Here is a 16,855-nt window from a genome sequence, read left to right as displayed (position 1 = left end):
GGCTCAATAACATTATTGCTTTTTAGTTAAATAAATACATAAATACATGTTTTATTGCTGCATTTATTAAGTAACAAGGCGGCAATATAATCTTCACACACAAGAAAATGCAAATAAAGCACAGTAAAAAAAAAAATTCACATTTCTTGGAGGTGCTTTGGCTGTCCTAGGGGGCGCTGCAGCACCCCCCCCCCCCCCCCCCCCCTGGCACCCCTATGCACATTTCCATCTATTCATATTAAGTACGGTAGATTAAATCCCAATTCTTCATATGAAGTGAACATGTATTAGAGTGACCCATATAGACTTAGACTTAGACTTTCTTTATTGTCATTGCATAGAACATCACACAGTGAGGAACTGGCAACGAAATGTCGTTGCTTAGCAACCGGTAAAAAAGGCATTAAAAAAAGCATATTTAAATATATTTTAAAAAAGTAGTGCAAACAGTCAAACATTTAAAATAAGGTGCATATGAACGATAAATACAATTTAACAAGAAACTCAGCCTGCTCATGTGAACCACATGTTTCCGACGCGGAGACTGAAACACGAGTTGATAGTGTTGAGTTGAAGTGCAACCCGACCAGGAATCGACCCGGGTGTCCTGCGGTGCGGCCACCAGGCTGCCCACTGCACCGCGAGGAGAGCTGACCGTGTGCCGCCGTTTCCCCAGAACACCTACACCAACGCCGACAAGCTGCTGGAGGCGGCGGAGCAGCTGGCCCAGACCGGGGAGTGCGACCCCGAGGAGATCTACAAGGCGGCGCGGCACCTGGAGGTCCGCATCCAGGACTTCGTGAGGCGGGTGGAGCACCGCAAGCTGCTGCTGGACATGTCGGTGTCCTTCCACACTCACACCAAAGAGGTGAGCGACCCCCAGCAGGGGGTCTGTTCGGACTCACAGTAGAGAAGCTGCCTCACGCACACAACCAGTGACACTTGTTAAACAGGTCATTCGTGTTTCAGTCGGTCCACCGTGTCCTGCTCACTGCTCAGCTCTTCTTTCACTCACATTGGGGAATTTTTCAAAATGAAGACGTTTAAAAGACTTTTTTTTCGTTAGAAATTGTGAAATATGTGTGATTTTGTGGCAAAAGGCACAAAGATCACGTTTGTTTTACAATGTCTTTGCACTCTTGGAATATTCATAAATCAATTCCTTGAAACTGCTTTAAATGGATTTAGACTTTAACCCTTTGTGGGACACCTTTGTGGTCACTTCCAGCTTGTTTCTTTGAACAACGACTTTATATGTTCAAATGGAACAAAACCATATCCATCAACGCCCCCCCCCCCCCCCCCCCCCCCCCCCCCCCCCACCCCTCACGGTGGCTGGACCCTATTTATGCTGGCGAAGCACATTTTTAAATGGAAAATAAAAAACAACAGGCACACAGTCACTTGGTTCTGCTTCAACGTGGAGCTGCCATGTTTTCTACAGAAGAGATAAACGGCTGCAAGGTAACATTGAGTTTTATGGTGGGCCCTTTAACGGTATATCAACTTTTTATGACACGTGACGTCTCTGATGACCGGCTGTACGCCGGAGGCTGGTGTCCTTTATTTAAAGGTATAGTAGAGGATTTTCTTCTTCCGGGTGGATCATCAAAATAACTGGTCCTCCCAATTGTCAATCATTCTGGTGATATATGACGTAAGCCCGTCGTACGTGTTCGTCCCTGCGCGCAGCTCACTCCACACGGTCCTCATCATGCCGGTGGCCGACCCGACACATTATTCTCGGACATTTTTACACAGTTTCACCCCCTCTGGTGCAAATCTTCTTGTAAAGTGAGCTTATGTGAGCGATGCCGACTTGTGACTTGTAAACAGAGCGTGCACGAGGAGAACTGGGCTCGTGCACGTCTCTCGCACGCGTTTTAGTAGGCGTTCCGTCTCGGGAGCAGGTACAGCGTTGCGCATGCGCATTTTTTTTCAAAAGGTGGAGAGGGCGGTTCTTTCCTAAAATTCCTGAAAATCCTCCTGTATACCTTTAACTACGTCTCCTGGCTGGCAGGGAGCAAAACACCCTCATGTTTCTACATTTCTTTAACACTGACTGGTTAATAACAGTCAGAGTTACAGAACACAGCACTTTTATGATCAATTCTAAAAAACATGTTGGGACACACGTCGACACTTCTGATGTCATAACCTCCTGATTATCAACCCAACCTGTTGGGATCTGCATTTTTTTTATAACAAATTTCAAAACAAAACTTGTTTTAATGCAAAACTTTAATGCACTTTAATAAAAAAAAAAAAAATTCACAGTTAAATGTACTTTTTTTTAACTTTAATTGATGTGTATCAGACGTGAGGAAACACAGTGAACGCTGCAGTGACGTTACAGTGCACCCTGTTGTCCTGCAGCTGTGGTCGTGGATGGAGGAGCTGCAGAAGCAGCTGCTGGACGACGTGTGCTGCGACTCGGTGGACTCGGTCCAGACGCTGATCCAGCAGTTCCAGCAGCAGCAGACGGCCACGCTGGAGGCCACGCTCAACGTCATCAAGGAGGGGGAGGAGCTGATGCAGCAGCTCAGGTGAGAGCCAGCATGGCAGGCCCGCAGGAGAAACAAAGATTTGTACTGAACCTTGATCAACCACAGATTTAGAATTGCAAAAATAAAAACTTTCATAAAACAATTGTGAATTTAGAGGATTTTCACTGTTGAACTTCAGTGAGTACAGAGTTCTAAGTACTTTAATCTCCTGGTAACTTTCATTTAATTGTGTGATGGGATTTCACACCGGTAGGATAAACTCCTGGGATTATAGCAACCGCATCAGTAGCTCAAAAACATTCTAGCAAGAAGTCAAATAATTGGTAGGAACACAAATAAGGTTCTTTAATATCTACAAATAAAATGAACTGTAACCAAGGAAAGTGAAAAATGAGTCAGCTTGCATATATAACTCATGATACATGATAAGAAACTGGTTACAAAGTGATGAAAAAAATGACCATAAAGCAGTGAAATTCACCACAAAATGACAACCACTAAAATGTGTGACAAGGAGGTTGAAAATTATTGACGTGAAATGACGGAAATGATTCATTTTTAAGTTTCACAGAAACATTAGGAATCACCACCAATTGAAGAAAACATGTCGATGGACACGAAACAACAAAATCAAGATAAAGCGACGACATAAAGACGTTAAAATGAGCTTACAGACCAGATCAATGACTTGAAAGACTTTAACAGGAAACGTCACGCTTCCAAAGAAAGCTTTACTTTTTGATAAATAAGTTCTAAATCCTTTTCAAACTGCAACGTGATCTCTAAAATAAATGCAGAGTTAAACACGTCACATGCAGGATGTTTGCAGACATAAAAGCGGCTTCTGGTTGACTTCCTGCAGAGACGCCGCCATGTCCACCAACAAGACGCCTCACTGCAGTTCCATCGCTCACATCCAGGGGGTGCTGCAGCAGCTGGACGAGGCGCAGGGCCAGATGGAGGAGCTGTTCCACGAGCGCAAGATCAAGCTGGACATCTTCTTGCAGCTGCGCATCTTCGAGCAGTACACCATCGAGGTGAGAGGGGGCGGGTCAGAGGGGGCGGGGCCTCGGCGACGCCTCCACGTCACGCTTTTAACTCCCCGGAACCTCCGCAGGTCACGGCGGAGCTGGACGCCTGGAACGAGGACCTGTCCCGCCAGCTGAGCGACGCCGGGCGGTCGGCCTGCAGCAGCAGCACCAGCAGCAGCAGCAGCAGCGGGGGAGGAGGAGGAGGAGGAGGAGGAGGGGGAGGAGCCGGGGGAGGAGGCGGGGGAGGAGGGAGTGGCTCCTCCTCCTCCGGAGGCGTGGAGGACATCGGCCTGGCCGAGCAGCGGCTGAAACGTCACGCGGAGCGGAAGGCCGCCATGAACAACATGACGTACGAAGTGATGCAGCAGGGCCAAGACCTGCACCAGTACATCATGGAGGTGCAGGCGTCAGGTAACACACACACACACACACACACACACACACACACACACACACACACACACACACACATGTTCTCATTGTAAACAGGATCTAAAACACAGACGGACCTTCATATGAGTGTTGATGTCAGTCATGGTGTTAATCTCAGGTGATGATGAAATGATAAAAGACTTTATGAAGTCTAATTCATAATATAAAATACTATTAGCTCATATTAAAAAAAAAAAGAAGTTAATATTGTTGTCAGGTCTAAACCCCTGAAATAGGTCAATAAAGAGAAGACACGTGAATCAAGAAACAATCGAGGTACTTGCAGCAAGGGAAGACACCAAGTTCACCTCACAGGGTTCACCCAGAAGTCTTCCCAGAATGCTCTCTGCCAGCCTTCTTGATTGACAGCTCAGTGGGCGGGTTCACAAGTTGTAAGCAAACTGGTTCAAACTGGTTCCTGTGGTCTGTCTTACAGGATCGTAGAAACACAACTAATTGGAAGGGGGAGAAACACAAACAATTAACAGATAAAGATCTCATGTGAGCTGCAGGGCTGCAGGCCGCTGACCTCAAAGGTCTGCACAGGATTTGCACAAGCATGAAAGAAACATTTCTCCTAACAATTGTACTTAGATAAAGTCAAAAAAAACTAGAGGAATCAAAAAGGAAGTTGATATTTGAGTCTTAAGATTCAATTGTGGCTTTTCAAAATCAACTGTAGAAAAAAATGAGAATGTGTGTGTGTGTGTGTGTGTGTGTGTGTGTGTGTGTGTGTGTGTGTGTGTGTGTGTGTGTGTGTCAGGGATCGAGCTGACCGGGGAGAAGGACATGGACCTGGCCTCGCAGGTTCAGGAGCTGCTGGAGTTCCTCCACGAGAAGCAGCAGGAGGTGGAGCTCAGCGCCCAGCACACACACACCCAGCTGGAGCAGAGCCTGCAACTGCGCCACCTGCAGGCCGAGGTCAAACAGGTAACCACACCCACAGGCCAGGTCAAACAGGTAACCACGCCCACAGGCCAGGGTCAAACAGGTAGCCACACCCACAGGCCAGGGTCAAACAGGTAACCACACCCACAGGCCAGGGTCAAACAGGTAACCACGCCCACAGGCCAGGTCAAACACGCCCACGCCCACAGGCCAGGGTCAAACAGGTAGCCACACCCACAGGCCAGGTCAAACAGGTAGCCACACCCACAGGCCAGGTCAAACAGGTAACCACGCCCACAGGCCAGGTCAAACAGGTAGCCACACCCACAGGCCAGGGTCAAACAGGTAACCACACCCACAGGCCAGGGTCAAACAGGTAACCACGCCCACAGGCCAGGTCAAACAGGTAGCCACACCCACAGGCCAGGGTCAAACAGGTAACCACACCCACAGGCCAGGGTCAAACAGGTAACCACGCCCACAGGCCAGGTCAAACAGGTAACCACACCCACAGGCCAGGGTCAAACAGGTAACCACGCCCACAGGCCAGGTCAAACAGGTAACCAGGCCCACAGGCCAGGTCAAACAGGTAACCACGCCCACAGGCCAGGTCAAACACGCCCACGCCCACAGGCCAGGGTCAAACAGGTAGCCACACCCACAGGCCAGGTCAAACAGGTAGCCACACCCACAGGCCAGGTCAAACAGGTAACCACGCCCACAGGCCAGGTCAAACAGGTAGCCACACCCACAGGCCAGGGTCAAACAGGTAACCAGGCCCACAGGCCAGGTCAAACAGGTAACCACGCCCACAGGCCAGGTCAAACACGCCCACGCCCACAGGCCAGGGTCAAACAGGTAGCCACACCCACAGGCCAGGTCAAACAGGTAGCCACACCCACAGGCCAGGTCAAACAGGTAACCACGCCCACAGGCCAGGTCAAACAGGTAGCCACACCCACAGGCCAGGGTCAAACAGGTAACCACACCCACAGGCCAGGGTCAAACAGGTAACCACGCCCACAGGCCAGGTCAAACAGGTAGCCACACCCACAGGCCAGGGTCAAACAGGTAACCACACCCACAGGCCAGGGTCAAACAGGTAACCACGCCCACAGGCCAGGTCAAACAGGTAGCCACACCCACAGGCCAGGTCAAACAGGTAGCCACACCCACAGGCCAGGGTCAAACAGGTAACCACACCCACAGGCCAGGGTCAAACAGGTAACCACGCCCACAGGCCAGGTCAAACAGGTAGCCACACCCACAGGCCAGGGTCAAACAGGTAACCACACCCACAGGCCAGGGTCAAACAGGTAACCACGCCCACAGGCCAGGTCAAACAGGTAACCAGGCCCACAGGCCAGGTCAAACAGGTAACCAGGCCCACAGGCCAGGTCAAACAGGTAACCAGGCCCACAGGCCAGGTCAAACAGGTAACCAGGCCCACAGGCCAGGTCAAACAGGTAACCAGGCCCACAGGACAGGTCAAACAGGTAACCAGGCCCACAGGACAGGTCAAACAGGTAACCAGGCCCACAGGCCAGGTCAAACAGGTAACCAGGCCCACAGGCCAGGTCAAACAGGTAACCACGCCCACAGGCCAGGGTCAAACAGGTAACCACGCCCACAGGCCAGGTCAAACAGGTAACCAGGCCCACAGGACAGGTCAAACAGGTAACCAGGCCCACAGGACAGGTCAAACAGGTAACCAGGCCCACAGGACAGGTCAAACAGGTAACCAGGCCCACAGGCCAGGTCAAACAGGTAACCAGGCCCACAGGACAGGTCAAACAGGTAACCAGGCCCACAGGCCGGGGTCAAACAGGTAACCACGCCCACAGGCCAGGTCAACCTGTGATGTGGGTTCAGACCTACAGAGGATGTTAAACACTGGCCTCCGTGTTTCCCTCTGTCACAACATGCGTCTGGAGAGAAACAAGTGTGAGCTGCTGACTCAGCACCCGGTGGCGGTTCCCTCTGTGTTCCCCGTCCAGGTGCTGGGCTGGATCCGAAACGGGGAGTCCATGCTGAACGCCAGCATGGTGAACGCCAGCTCCCTGTCGGAGGCCGAGCAGCTGCAGAGGGAACACGAGCAGTTCCAGATGGCCATCGAGGTGCGTCCTCGCCACCGCCGTTACTTCAGTGTGTAGCGCTTTGAATGCTAGCAGATGGGCACACACACACACACACACACACACACACACACACACACACACACACACACACACACACACACACACAGACACACGCACACACTTTGTAATCTGTGTGTGTGCCAAGCTTTGTAGCAATCATTATTTCATTCTGCAGTGATTTTTGAAGAGTTACAGATGCTTAAACACACACACACACACACACACACACACACACACACACACACACACACACACACACACACACACACACACACACACACACACACACACACACACACACACACACACACACACACACGCATGCACACACACACACATAGCGTGCAGAGATGGCATTACTGGTAGATGGATTTAAGAACGAGCTGTGTGTGTGTGTGTGTGTGTGTGTGTGTGTGTGTGTGTGTGTGTGTGTGTGTGTGTGTGTGTGTGTGTGTGTGTGTGTGTGTGTGTGTGTGTGTGTGTTTCTTCTGCATAACTCAAGTCCTGTTCATTAAAGCAACCCCAGGGCTGAAATAGAAAAGATGCTTTTTTAATATCGACGCACTTAAAAACTGATCCGGTTGTTTAGTAAAACCAGATTTTTAAATTCCCACTTCAGTGATTTTTCTTCTTCTTCCTGCAGTCGAGGGGCTGAATGTCTGTATAAAGGGAGCAGTTCAACACTTATTACTCATATTTAAATAGCTTTGATTGTATTTTAGCACAAGTTCAGTCGTCTATAACTACGTGTCAAATGTTGCAGTGACATCATAATGACTGCACTGTGACTAAACATTAAACTGCATTCAGCCACTTAGAAATAAACAACTGAAAAGGAAATGTTATTTTCTACAGCGTCATTGAAATGCCTTGCTCACAGGCTTTGATCCAAGTGTCAAACTAGCCTCCAGTGTTAGCAGTCATGTGGTGGTGATAACCAGCGTCTCCCTCCTCAGTCCCTCTTCCACGCCAACTCCCTGCAGAAGACGCACCAGAGCGCCCTGCAGGTCCAGCAGAAGGCCGAGGTAACCCCACCCCCCCCCCACCCTCCCTCCCTCCCCCCCTCCAGGGTGGCAGGTCTCCTCACCCTGTGTCTGTCCCAGATGATGCTGCAGGCCGGACACTACGACCCCGAGGCCATCAGGGGCTGTGCTGAGAAGGTGGCCGTCCACTGGCAGCAGCTCATGCTGAAGATGGAGGATCGGCTGAAGCTGGTCAACGCCTCCGTCGCCTTCTACAAGACTTCTGAACAGGTGAGGCCGAAGAGGGAGGCGGGGGAGGAAGAGGGGGACGGGGGAGGAAGAGGGGGACGGAGGAGGAAGAGGGGAGACGGAGGAGGAAGAGGGAGACGGAGGAGGAAGAGGGAGGAAGAGGGAGATAGAGGAGGAAGAGGGAGATGGGGGAGGAAGAGGGAGACGGGGGAGGAAGAGGGAGACGGAGGAGGAAGAGGGAGATAGAGGAGGAAGAGGGAGATAGGGGAGGAAGAGGTAGACGGGGAGGAAGAGGGAGGAAGAGGGAGATGGAGGAGGAAGAGGGAGATAGGGGAGGAAGAGGTAGACGGGGTAGGAAGAGGGCGACGGGGGAGGAAGAGGGGGACGGGGGAGGAAGAGGGAGATAGAGGAGGAAGAGGGAGATGGGGGAGGAAGAGGGAGACGGGGGAGGAAGAGGGAGACGGAGGAGGAAGAGGGAGATAGAGGAGGAAGAGGGAGATAGGGGAGGAAGAGGTAGACGGGGGAGGAAGAGGGAGGAAGAGGGAGATGGAGGAGGAAGAGGGAGACGGGGGAGGAAGAGGGCGACGGGGGAGGAAGAGGGGGACGGGGGAGGAAGAGGGAGACGGGGAGGAAGAGGGAGATAGAGGAGGAAGAGGGAGATAGGGGAGGAAGAGGTAGACGGGGGAGGAAGAGGGCGACGGGGGAGGAAGAGGGAGACGGGGGAGGAAGAGGGAGATGGAGGAGGAAGAGGTAGACGGGGGAGGAAGAGGGCGACGGGGGAGGAAGAGGGGGACGGGGGAGGAAGAGGGAGACGGGGAGGAAGAGGGAGATAGAGGAGGAAGAGGGAGATAGGGGAGGAAGAGGTAGACGGGGGAGGAAGAGGGCGACGGGGGAGGAAGAGGGAGACGGGGGAGGAAGAGGGAGGAAGAGGGAGATGGAGGAGGAAGAGGGAGATGGGGGAGGAAGAGGTAGACGGGGGAGGAAGAGGGAGACGGAGGAGGAAGAGGGAGGAAGAGGGAGATGGAGGAGGAAGAGGGAGATAGAGGAGGAAGAGGGAGATAGAGGAGGAAGAGGGAGATGGGGGAGGAAGAGGGAGATGGGGGAGGAAGAGGTAGACGGGGGAGGAAGAGGGAGACGGAGGAGGAAGAGGGAGGAAGAGGGAGATGGAGGAGGAAGAGGGAGATAGAGGAGGAAGAGGGAGATGGAGGAGGAAGAGGGAGATGGAGGAGGAAGAGGGAGATCGAGGAGGAAGAGGGAGATGGGGGAGGAAGAAGGAGACGGGGGAGGAAGAGGGGGACGGGGGAGGAAGAGAGAGGAAGAGGGAGATGGAGGAGGAAGAGGGAGACGGAGGAGGAAGAGGGAGACGGGGGGAGGAAGAGAGAGACGGGGGAGGAAGAGGGAGATAGAGGAGGAAGAGGGAGATGGGGGAGGAAGAGGGGGACGGAGGAGGAAGAGGGAGACGGAGGAGGAAGAGGGAGGAAGAGGGAGATGGGGGAGGAAGAGGGAGACGGAGGAGGAAGAGGGAGATAGAGGAGGAAGAGGGAGATAGGGGAGGAAGAGGTAGATGGGGGAGGAAGAGGTAGATGGGGGAGGAAGAGGGAGGAAGAGGGAGATGGAGGAGGAAGAGGTAGACGGGGGAGGAAGAGGTAGACGGGGGAGGAAGAGGGCGACGGGGGAGGAAGAGGGCGACGGGGGAGGAAGAGGGAGACGGGGGAGGAAGAGGGAGACGGAGGAGGAAGAGGGAGGAAGAGGGAGATGGAGGAGGAAGAGGGAGATGGGGGAGGAAGAGGTAGACGGGGGAGGAAGAGGGAGACGGAGGAGGAAGAGGGAGGAAGAGGGAGATGGAGGAGGAAGAGGGAGATGGGGGAGGAAGAGGGAGACGGGGGAGGAAGAGGGGGACGGGGGAGGAAGAGAGAGGAAGAGGGAGGAGGAAGAGGGAGATGGAGGAGGAAGAGGGAGACGGAGGAGGAAGAGGGAGACGGGGGAGGAAGAGAGAGACGGGGGAGGAAGAGGGGGACGGAGGAGGAAGAGGGGGACGGAGGAGGAAGAGGGAGACGGAGGAGGAAGAGGGAGGAAGAGGGAGATGGGGGAGGAAGAGGGAGACGGGGGAGGAAGAGGGAGACGGAGGAGGAAGAGGGAGATAGAGGAGGAAGAGGGAGATAGGGGAGGAAGAGGTAGACGGGGGAGGAAGAGGGAGACGGAGGAGGAAGAGGGAGACGGGGGAGGAAGAGAGAGACGGGGGAGGAAGAGGGAGATAGAGGAGGAAGAGGGAGATGGGGGAGGAAGAGGGGGACGGAGGAGGAAGAGGGAGACGGAGGAGGAAGAGGGAGGAAGAGGGAGATGGGGGAGGAAGAGGGAGACGGGGGAGGAAGAGGGAGACGGAGGAGGAAGAGGGAGATAGAGGAGGAAGAGGGAGATAGGGGAGGAAGAGGTAGACGGGGGAGGAAGAGGGAGGAAGAGGGAGATGGAGGAGGAAGAGGTAGACGGGGGAGGAAGAGGGCGACGGGGGAGGAAGAGGGGGACGGGGGAGGAAGAGGGAGACGGGGAGGAAGAGGGAGATAGAGGAGGAAGAGGGAGATAGGGGAGGAAGAGGTAGACGGGGGAGGAAGAGGGCGACGGGGGAGGAAGAGGGAGACGGAGGAGGAAGAGGGAGGAAGAGGGAGATGGAGGAGGAAGAGGGAGATGGGGGAGGAAGAGGTAGACGGGGAGGAAGAGGGAGACGGAGGAGGAAGAGGGAGGAAGAGGGAGATGGAGGAGGAAGAGGGAGATGGGGGAGGAAGAGGGAGACGGGGGAGGAAGAGGGGGACGGGGGAGGAAGAGAGAGGAAGAGGGAGATGGAGGAGGAAGAGGGAGATGGAGGAGGAAGAGGGAGACGGAGGAGGAAGAGGGAGACGGAGGAGGAAGAGGGAGACGGGGGAGGAAGAGAGAGACGGGGGAGGAAGAGGGAGATAGAGGAGGAAGAGGGAGATGGGGGAGGAAGAGAGAGACGGGGAGGAAGAGGGGGACGGGGGAGGAAGAGGGAGACGGGGGAGGAAGAGGGAGACGGGGGAGGAAGAGGGGGACGGAGGAGGAAGAGGGAGACGGAGGAGGAAGAGGGAGGAAGAGGGAGATGGGGGAGGAAGAGGGAGACGGGGGAGGAAGAGGGAGACGGGGGAGGAAGAGGGAGACGGGGAGGAAGAGGGAGACGGGGGAGGAAGAGGGAGACGTGGGAGGAAGAGGGAGACGGGGGAGGAAGAGGGGGACGGAGGAGGAAGAGGGAGACGGAGGAGGAAGAGGGAGGAAGAGGGAGATGGGGGAGGAAGAGGGAGACGGGGGAGGAAGAGGGAGACGGAGGAGGAAGAGGGAGATAGAGGAGGAAGAGGGAGATAGGGGAGGAAGAGGTAGACGGGGGAGGAAGAGGGCGACGGGGGAGGAAGAGGGGGACGGGGGAGGAAGAGGGAGATAGAGGAGGAAGAGGGAGATAGGGGAGTAAGAGGTAGACGGGGGAGGAAGAGGGCGACGGGGGAGGAAGAGGGAGACGGGGGAGGAAGAGGGAGACGGAGGAGGAAGAGGGAGGAAGAGGGAGATGGGGGAGGAAGAGGTAGACGGGGGAGGAAGAGGGAGACGGAGGAGGAAGAGGGAGGAAGAGGGAGATGGAGGAGGAAGAGGGAGATGGGGGAGGAAGAGGGAGACGGGGGAGGAAGAGGGGGACGGGGGAGGAAGAGAGAGGAAGAGGGAGATGGAGGAGGAAGAGGGAGATGGAGGAGGAAGAGGGAGACGGAGGAGGAAGAGGGAGACGGGGGAGGAAGAGAGAGACGGGGGAGGAAGAGGGAGATAGAGGAGGAAGAGGGAGATGGGGGAGGAAGAGAGAGACGGGGGAGGAAGAGGGGGACGGAGGAGGAAGAGGGAGGAAGAGGGAGATGGAGGAGGAAGAGGGGGACGGAGGAGGAAGAGGGAGGAAGAGGGAGATGGAGGAGGAAGAGGGAGACGGAGGAGGAAGAGGGGGACCGAGGAGGAAGAGGGAGGAAGAGGGAGATGGAGGAGGAAGAGGGAGATGGAGGAGGAAGAGGGAGACGGGGGAGGAAGAGAGAGACGGGGGAGGAAGAGGGAGATGGGGGAGGAAGAGAGAGACGGGGGAGGAAGAGGGAGATGGAGGAAGAGGGAGATAGAGGAGGAAGAGGGAGACGGAGGAGGAAGAGGTAGACGGGGAGGAAGAGGGGGACGGGGGAGGAAGAGGGAGACGTGGGAGGAAGAGGGAGACGGGGGAGGAAGAGGGAGACGTGGGAGGAAGAGGGAGACGGGGGAGGAAGAGGGAGACGGGGGAGGAAGAGGGAGACGGAGGAGGAAGAGGGAGATAGAGGAGGAAGAGGGAGATAGAGGAGGAAGAGGGAGATGGGGGAGGAAGAGAGAGACGGGGGAGGAAGAGGGAGATGGAGGAGGAAGAGGGAGACGGAGGAGGAAGAGGTAGACGGGGGAGGAAGAGGTAGACGGGGGAGGAAGAGGGGGACGGGGGAGGAAGAGGGATATAGAGGAGGAAGAGGGAGATGGGGAGGAAGAGAGAGACGGGGGAGGAAGAGGGGGACGGGGGAGGAAGAGGAGGAAGAGGGAGACGGGGGAGGAAGAGGGAAACGTAGGAGGAAGAGGGAGGAAGAGGAGGACGGGGGGAGGAAGAGGAGGACGTAGGAGGAAGAAGGGGAGGAAGAGGAGGAAGAGGGAGGAAGAGGAGATGTTTCTCTACTTTGGTTTGATGTGTTCCCACCTTATTCTCATTTAGGAAATGATAAAAGGAAATGTATCATATTGTAGTTAGTGAAAGTTAAAAAACTAAAGGAGTTGATATTTGAGTCTTAAGATTGAATAGTGGCATTTCAAAATCAACTGTAGAAAAAAATTAGAGAGTGTGTGTGTGTGTGTGTGTGTGTGTGTGTGTGTGTGTGTGTGTGTGTGTGTGTGTGTGTGTGTGTGTGTGTGTGTGTGTGTGTGTGTGTGTGTGTGTGTGTGTGTGTGTGTGTGTGTGTGTGTGTGTGTGTGTGTGCAGGTGTGCAGCGTGCTGGAGAGCCTGGAGCAGGAGTACCGGCGGGACGAGGACTGGTGCAGCAGCCATGACAAGCTGGGAGGTTCAGGGGAGAGCGACCACCTCCTGCCACTCATCAGCAAACATCTGGAGCAGAAGGAGGCTTTCCTCAAGGTCTGCTCTCTCTTCTACTGTCTGCTCTCTCTTCTACTGTCTGCTCTCTCTTCACCTGCCTGCTCTTTCTTCTACTGGCTGCTCTCTCTTCACCTGTCTGCTCTCTCTTCACCTGCCTGCTCTTTCTACTACTGGCTGCTCTCTCTTCACCTGTCTGCTCTCTCTTCCCCTGTCTGCTCTCTCTTCTACTGTCTGCTCTCTCTTCTACTGTCTGCCCTATCTTCTACTGTCTGCTCTGTCTTCTACTGTCTGCTCTCTCTTCACCTGCCTGCTCTTTCTACTACTGTCTGCTCTCTCTTCACCTGTCTGCTCTCTCTTCAACTGTCTGCTCTCTCTTCACCTGTCTGCTCTCTCTTCACCTGTCTGCTCTCTCTTCTACTGTCTGCTCTCTCTTCTACTGTCTGCTCTGTCTTCTACTGTCTGCTGCTCTCTTCTACTGTCTGCTCTGTCTTCTACTGTCTGCTCTCTCTTCACCTGTCTGCTCTCTCTTCTACTGTCTGCCCTATCTCTTCTACTGTCTGCTCTCTCTTCACCTGTCTGCTCTCTCTTCACCTGTCTGCTCTCTCTCTTCTACTGTCTGCTGCTCTCTCTTCTACTGTCTGCGCTCTCTCTTCTACTGTCTGGGCCGGGGGGTCGAGGGGCTGGGGGGACGGAGGGCTTTGTGGCCGGGGGGCCGGGGGGTCGAGGGGGCCGAGGGGTCGAGGGGCTGGGGGTCAAGGGGCTGGGGGGACGGGGGGTCAAGGGGGATGGGGGGCCGGGGGGCTGGGGGGTCGCTCAGTAACCCTCCCTGACTATGAGATGGTAGTTTGGTGTTTTCTGATTGATCCTTGTAGAACTGTGATGGTTTTAATGGTACATTTTGCCACAAATGTGATCAAATTAAGCTTTTATAAAAGAAAAAAGTGATTTAATTGATTGATTAATCAAGTATTCTATTGTATTCTATTCTGTTGGAATTGTTTTGTTCCAGCAGCACACGGACATCCCACAGACACCATCACTCTAACCCTAACCCCCCCAATGAGAATGAACAAAATGTATAATAGTAAATATTGCCAATAACAGATACAGGTCCAAATATGATATTCAGTTTTATACGGTTTATTCGACTGGAACGGTCCTCTGGTCCGGTTCACGTCTTCTTCAACGCCTCTGGTCGAGTTAGCGTCGCTATCATGATCATCTTTTATCACATAAGACATCGCTTGGAAATGTTTAACTGTAAACCAAATAATTGAAAATTTATGGGAACATGGGAAAATCTAGAAATGCCATCATAGAAAAGAATAAACATGTGAGACTTATGACTGTTTTGAGGATCATCACCATTTTTACCAGCTTCATATCTCAAAGAATGAAGAAAATACAAGCTTAAAATATTACTCATTTATTAGGAATCCTGATGGAACTGCTACTTTGACAGATATTTGATACTTGACAGAGACCATACTGATCCTTTATTTAAACAACTAAAAACAAAGATTTAGTGGAGTACAACCTTCTAGAAAACATGTTTAAAGCTCATCTGGAAATTTTACCGAACAAATTGCAAAACAGATTGGCCGAGAGAGAAAAAGTAGATCTGAACTGAGGTTTTTATAAAACCCAGGTTTCAATCGGCCGTAAAGGAAAAATGCATCTCAATAGAAGGAGTCGGTCTTGATTGTAAAATTAAAACTTCTAAATCCATTGATGTGTTTAAGAAACTTGTTAAATGATCAATGTTACAGAAATACGACACTGCGGAGGAGCAGATCAACCTTATTTATGTATTTTGTGTTTTGGAAAAAAACGGCTGCATGTGAATGAACTGGACTGTAAATTATTTAGTGTTGATAAGCGGCAAACATACGTTTTACTTCTTTCTGCTCCTTTTCATTCATATGAAATGCTGCTGTTGCATCGTTTTAAATGAATGGAATAAATAATCAAATGAAATGAAAAAAAAAAAGTCTGTTATGAGAGCCTGATGAAGAAAGAGTTTGACCCTCCATGTTGTGGTCCCTCCTTGTGCCTCCAGGCCTGCACTCTGGCCCGGAGGAACGCCGAGGTGTTCCTCAAGTACATCCACCGGAACAACGTGGGCATGCCCGGGGCCGCCAGCCACGCCAGGGGCCCCGAGCAGCAGGTCAAAGGTCAGCGCCGCCAATAAACCCACCGCGGCTCCCAAACCTGCTGGGGACGTGTGATTGACAGGGTGTGTGTATGTGTGTGTGTGTGTGTGTGTGTGTGTGTGCGTGTGTGTGTGTGTGTGCGCAGCCATCCTGAACGAGCTGCTGCAGAGGGAGAACCGGGTCCTGCACTTCTGGACCTTAAAGAAACGCCGGCTGGACCAGTGCCAGCAGTACCTGGTCTTTGAACGCAGCGCCAAGCAGGTCAGGGAGCCACGGCACCTGAGTGGTGGTGGTGAGCCTCAACAGGGAGCCTCAGCACTGAGCGTGTGTGTGTGTGTGTGTGTGTGTGTGTGTGTGTGTGTGTGTGTGTGCAGGCCCTGGACTGGATCCAGGAGACAGGTGAGGTGTACCTGGCCACCCACACCTCTCCTGCCGACAGCAGCGAGGAGACCCAGGAGCTCCTCAGCAACTGCCACCACTTCAGACTCAGTGCAAAGGTAAGTTGAGGGAGAGAGGTCAGGTCCTGACCGCCTCCTGTTGCCATGGCGACGGGTCCAGACCAACAACGCTGTTTTTGTTTGCAGCTCAGGTTCTTCTATAATTCCAATAATGAGTCTGTTTTTCCATGGAGTTTCCATAACGACGACTCAATACTCAACACCACTCGGGGTCTGCAGTGGTAACTAGGTTGTAACTAATAGTGGTAACTAGGTTGATGGTTGACCGGGTCAGTAAAAGTCATTTAATAACAAGCAGAGGTCAAGTTCAAGTCAAGACGTTTACTTGTCACAAGCACAATTATACACAAAATAAAATGTAGAGAAATGAGCAACTGTGAGAACTAGAAAACGTTGTGTGCTTCCTACTCCTTCGACGTTAGCGTCTCCATGGCAACGGATGCTGATCTCCTCCATGAAGCGCCTCTAACCTCTGCTTTGTCTGGGACTTTTTCTCAGTGTTTTGCGATTCTTTTGGGAAACAGTTAGTCGACTGGTTAACGAAACCCGGAACAACTTTTTCCCCAACGTTCTGTTTTGATGTGCTTTTTGTGTCCATGGTCCCAACAGAGTGAATAATACGTAAATAAATAAAACGACCACCGAGGCTGGTGATCTTCTGTCCTGCCACTAAGGCAGGCACACATATATAAATAGATAAAACACACAAGTAAATAGGGCTGCAACAACGAGTCGATAAAATCGATTAAATTCGATTATTAAAAGTGTTGGCAACCAGTTTCATTCTGGATTCGTTGTGTCGCCTGATTGATGCGTCACTCGGCCGGCGTTCTGAAGCTCTGAAGCTGAAACACCAAAGTTGCGGCGCGACGCTCGAGCTAAGAATACATTACTAGAGTACATTAAATC

The 16,855-nt window shown here is 52.8% G+C and overlaps 1 protein-coding gene across 1 annotated transcript in view; it reads left to right on the top strand.

Moving 5' to 3' along the window:
* kalrna (kalirin RhoGEF kinase a) overlaps positions 1–16,855 on the top strand; it is a gene marked incomplete at both ends in the record, with an annotated part of 193,373 nt that overhangs the window by 87,775 nt on the left and 88,743 nt on the right. The window contains 12 exons of the mRNA XM_080498258.1: positions 677–868; positions 2,377–2,546; positions 3,370–3,544; positions 3,625–3,949; positions 4,734–4,900; positions 6,856–6,975; positions 7,953–8,021; positions 8,100–8,249; positions 13,225–13,374; positions 15,395–15,509; positions 15,634–15,749; positions 15,863–15,985. Of these exons, the coding sequence (XP_080354384.1) occupies positions 677–868; positions 2,377–2,546; positions 3,370–3,544; positions 3,625–3,949; positions 4,734–4,900; positions 6,856–6,975; positions 7,953–8,021; positions 8,100–8,249; positions 13,225–13,374; positions 15,395–15,509; positions 15,634–15,749; positions 15,863–15,985 (1,872 nt within the window). The remainder of the gene's footprint in view (positions 1–676; positions 869–2,376; positions 2,547–3,369; positions 3,545–3,624; positions 3,950–4,733; positions 4,901–6,855; positions 6,976–7,952; positions 8,022–8,099; positions 8,250–13,224; positions 13,375–15,394; positions 15,510–15,633; positions 15,750–15,862; positions 15,986–16,855) is intronic.

The sequence above is a fragment of the Blennius ocellaris genome (assembly GCF_963422515.1).
Source record: "Blennius ocellaris genome assembly, chromosome: 6".
NCBI classification, from domain to species: domain Eukaryota; kingdom Metazoa; phylum Chordata; class Actinopteri; order Blenniiformes; family Blenniidae; genus Blennius; species Blennius ocellaris.
The sequence above is the reverse complement of the archived record's forward strand: the minus strand, read 5'-3'. Positions and strand labels throughout refer to the sequence as shown.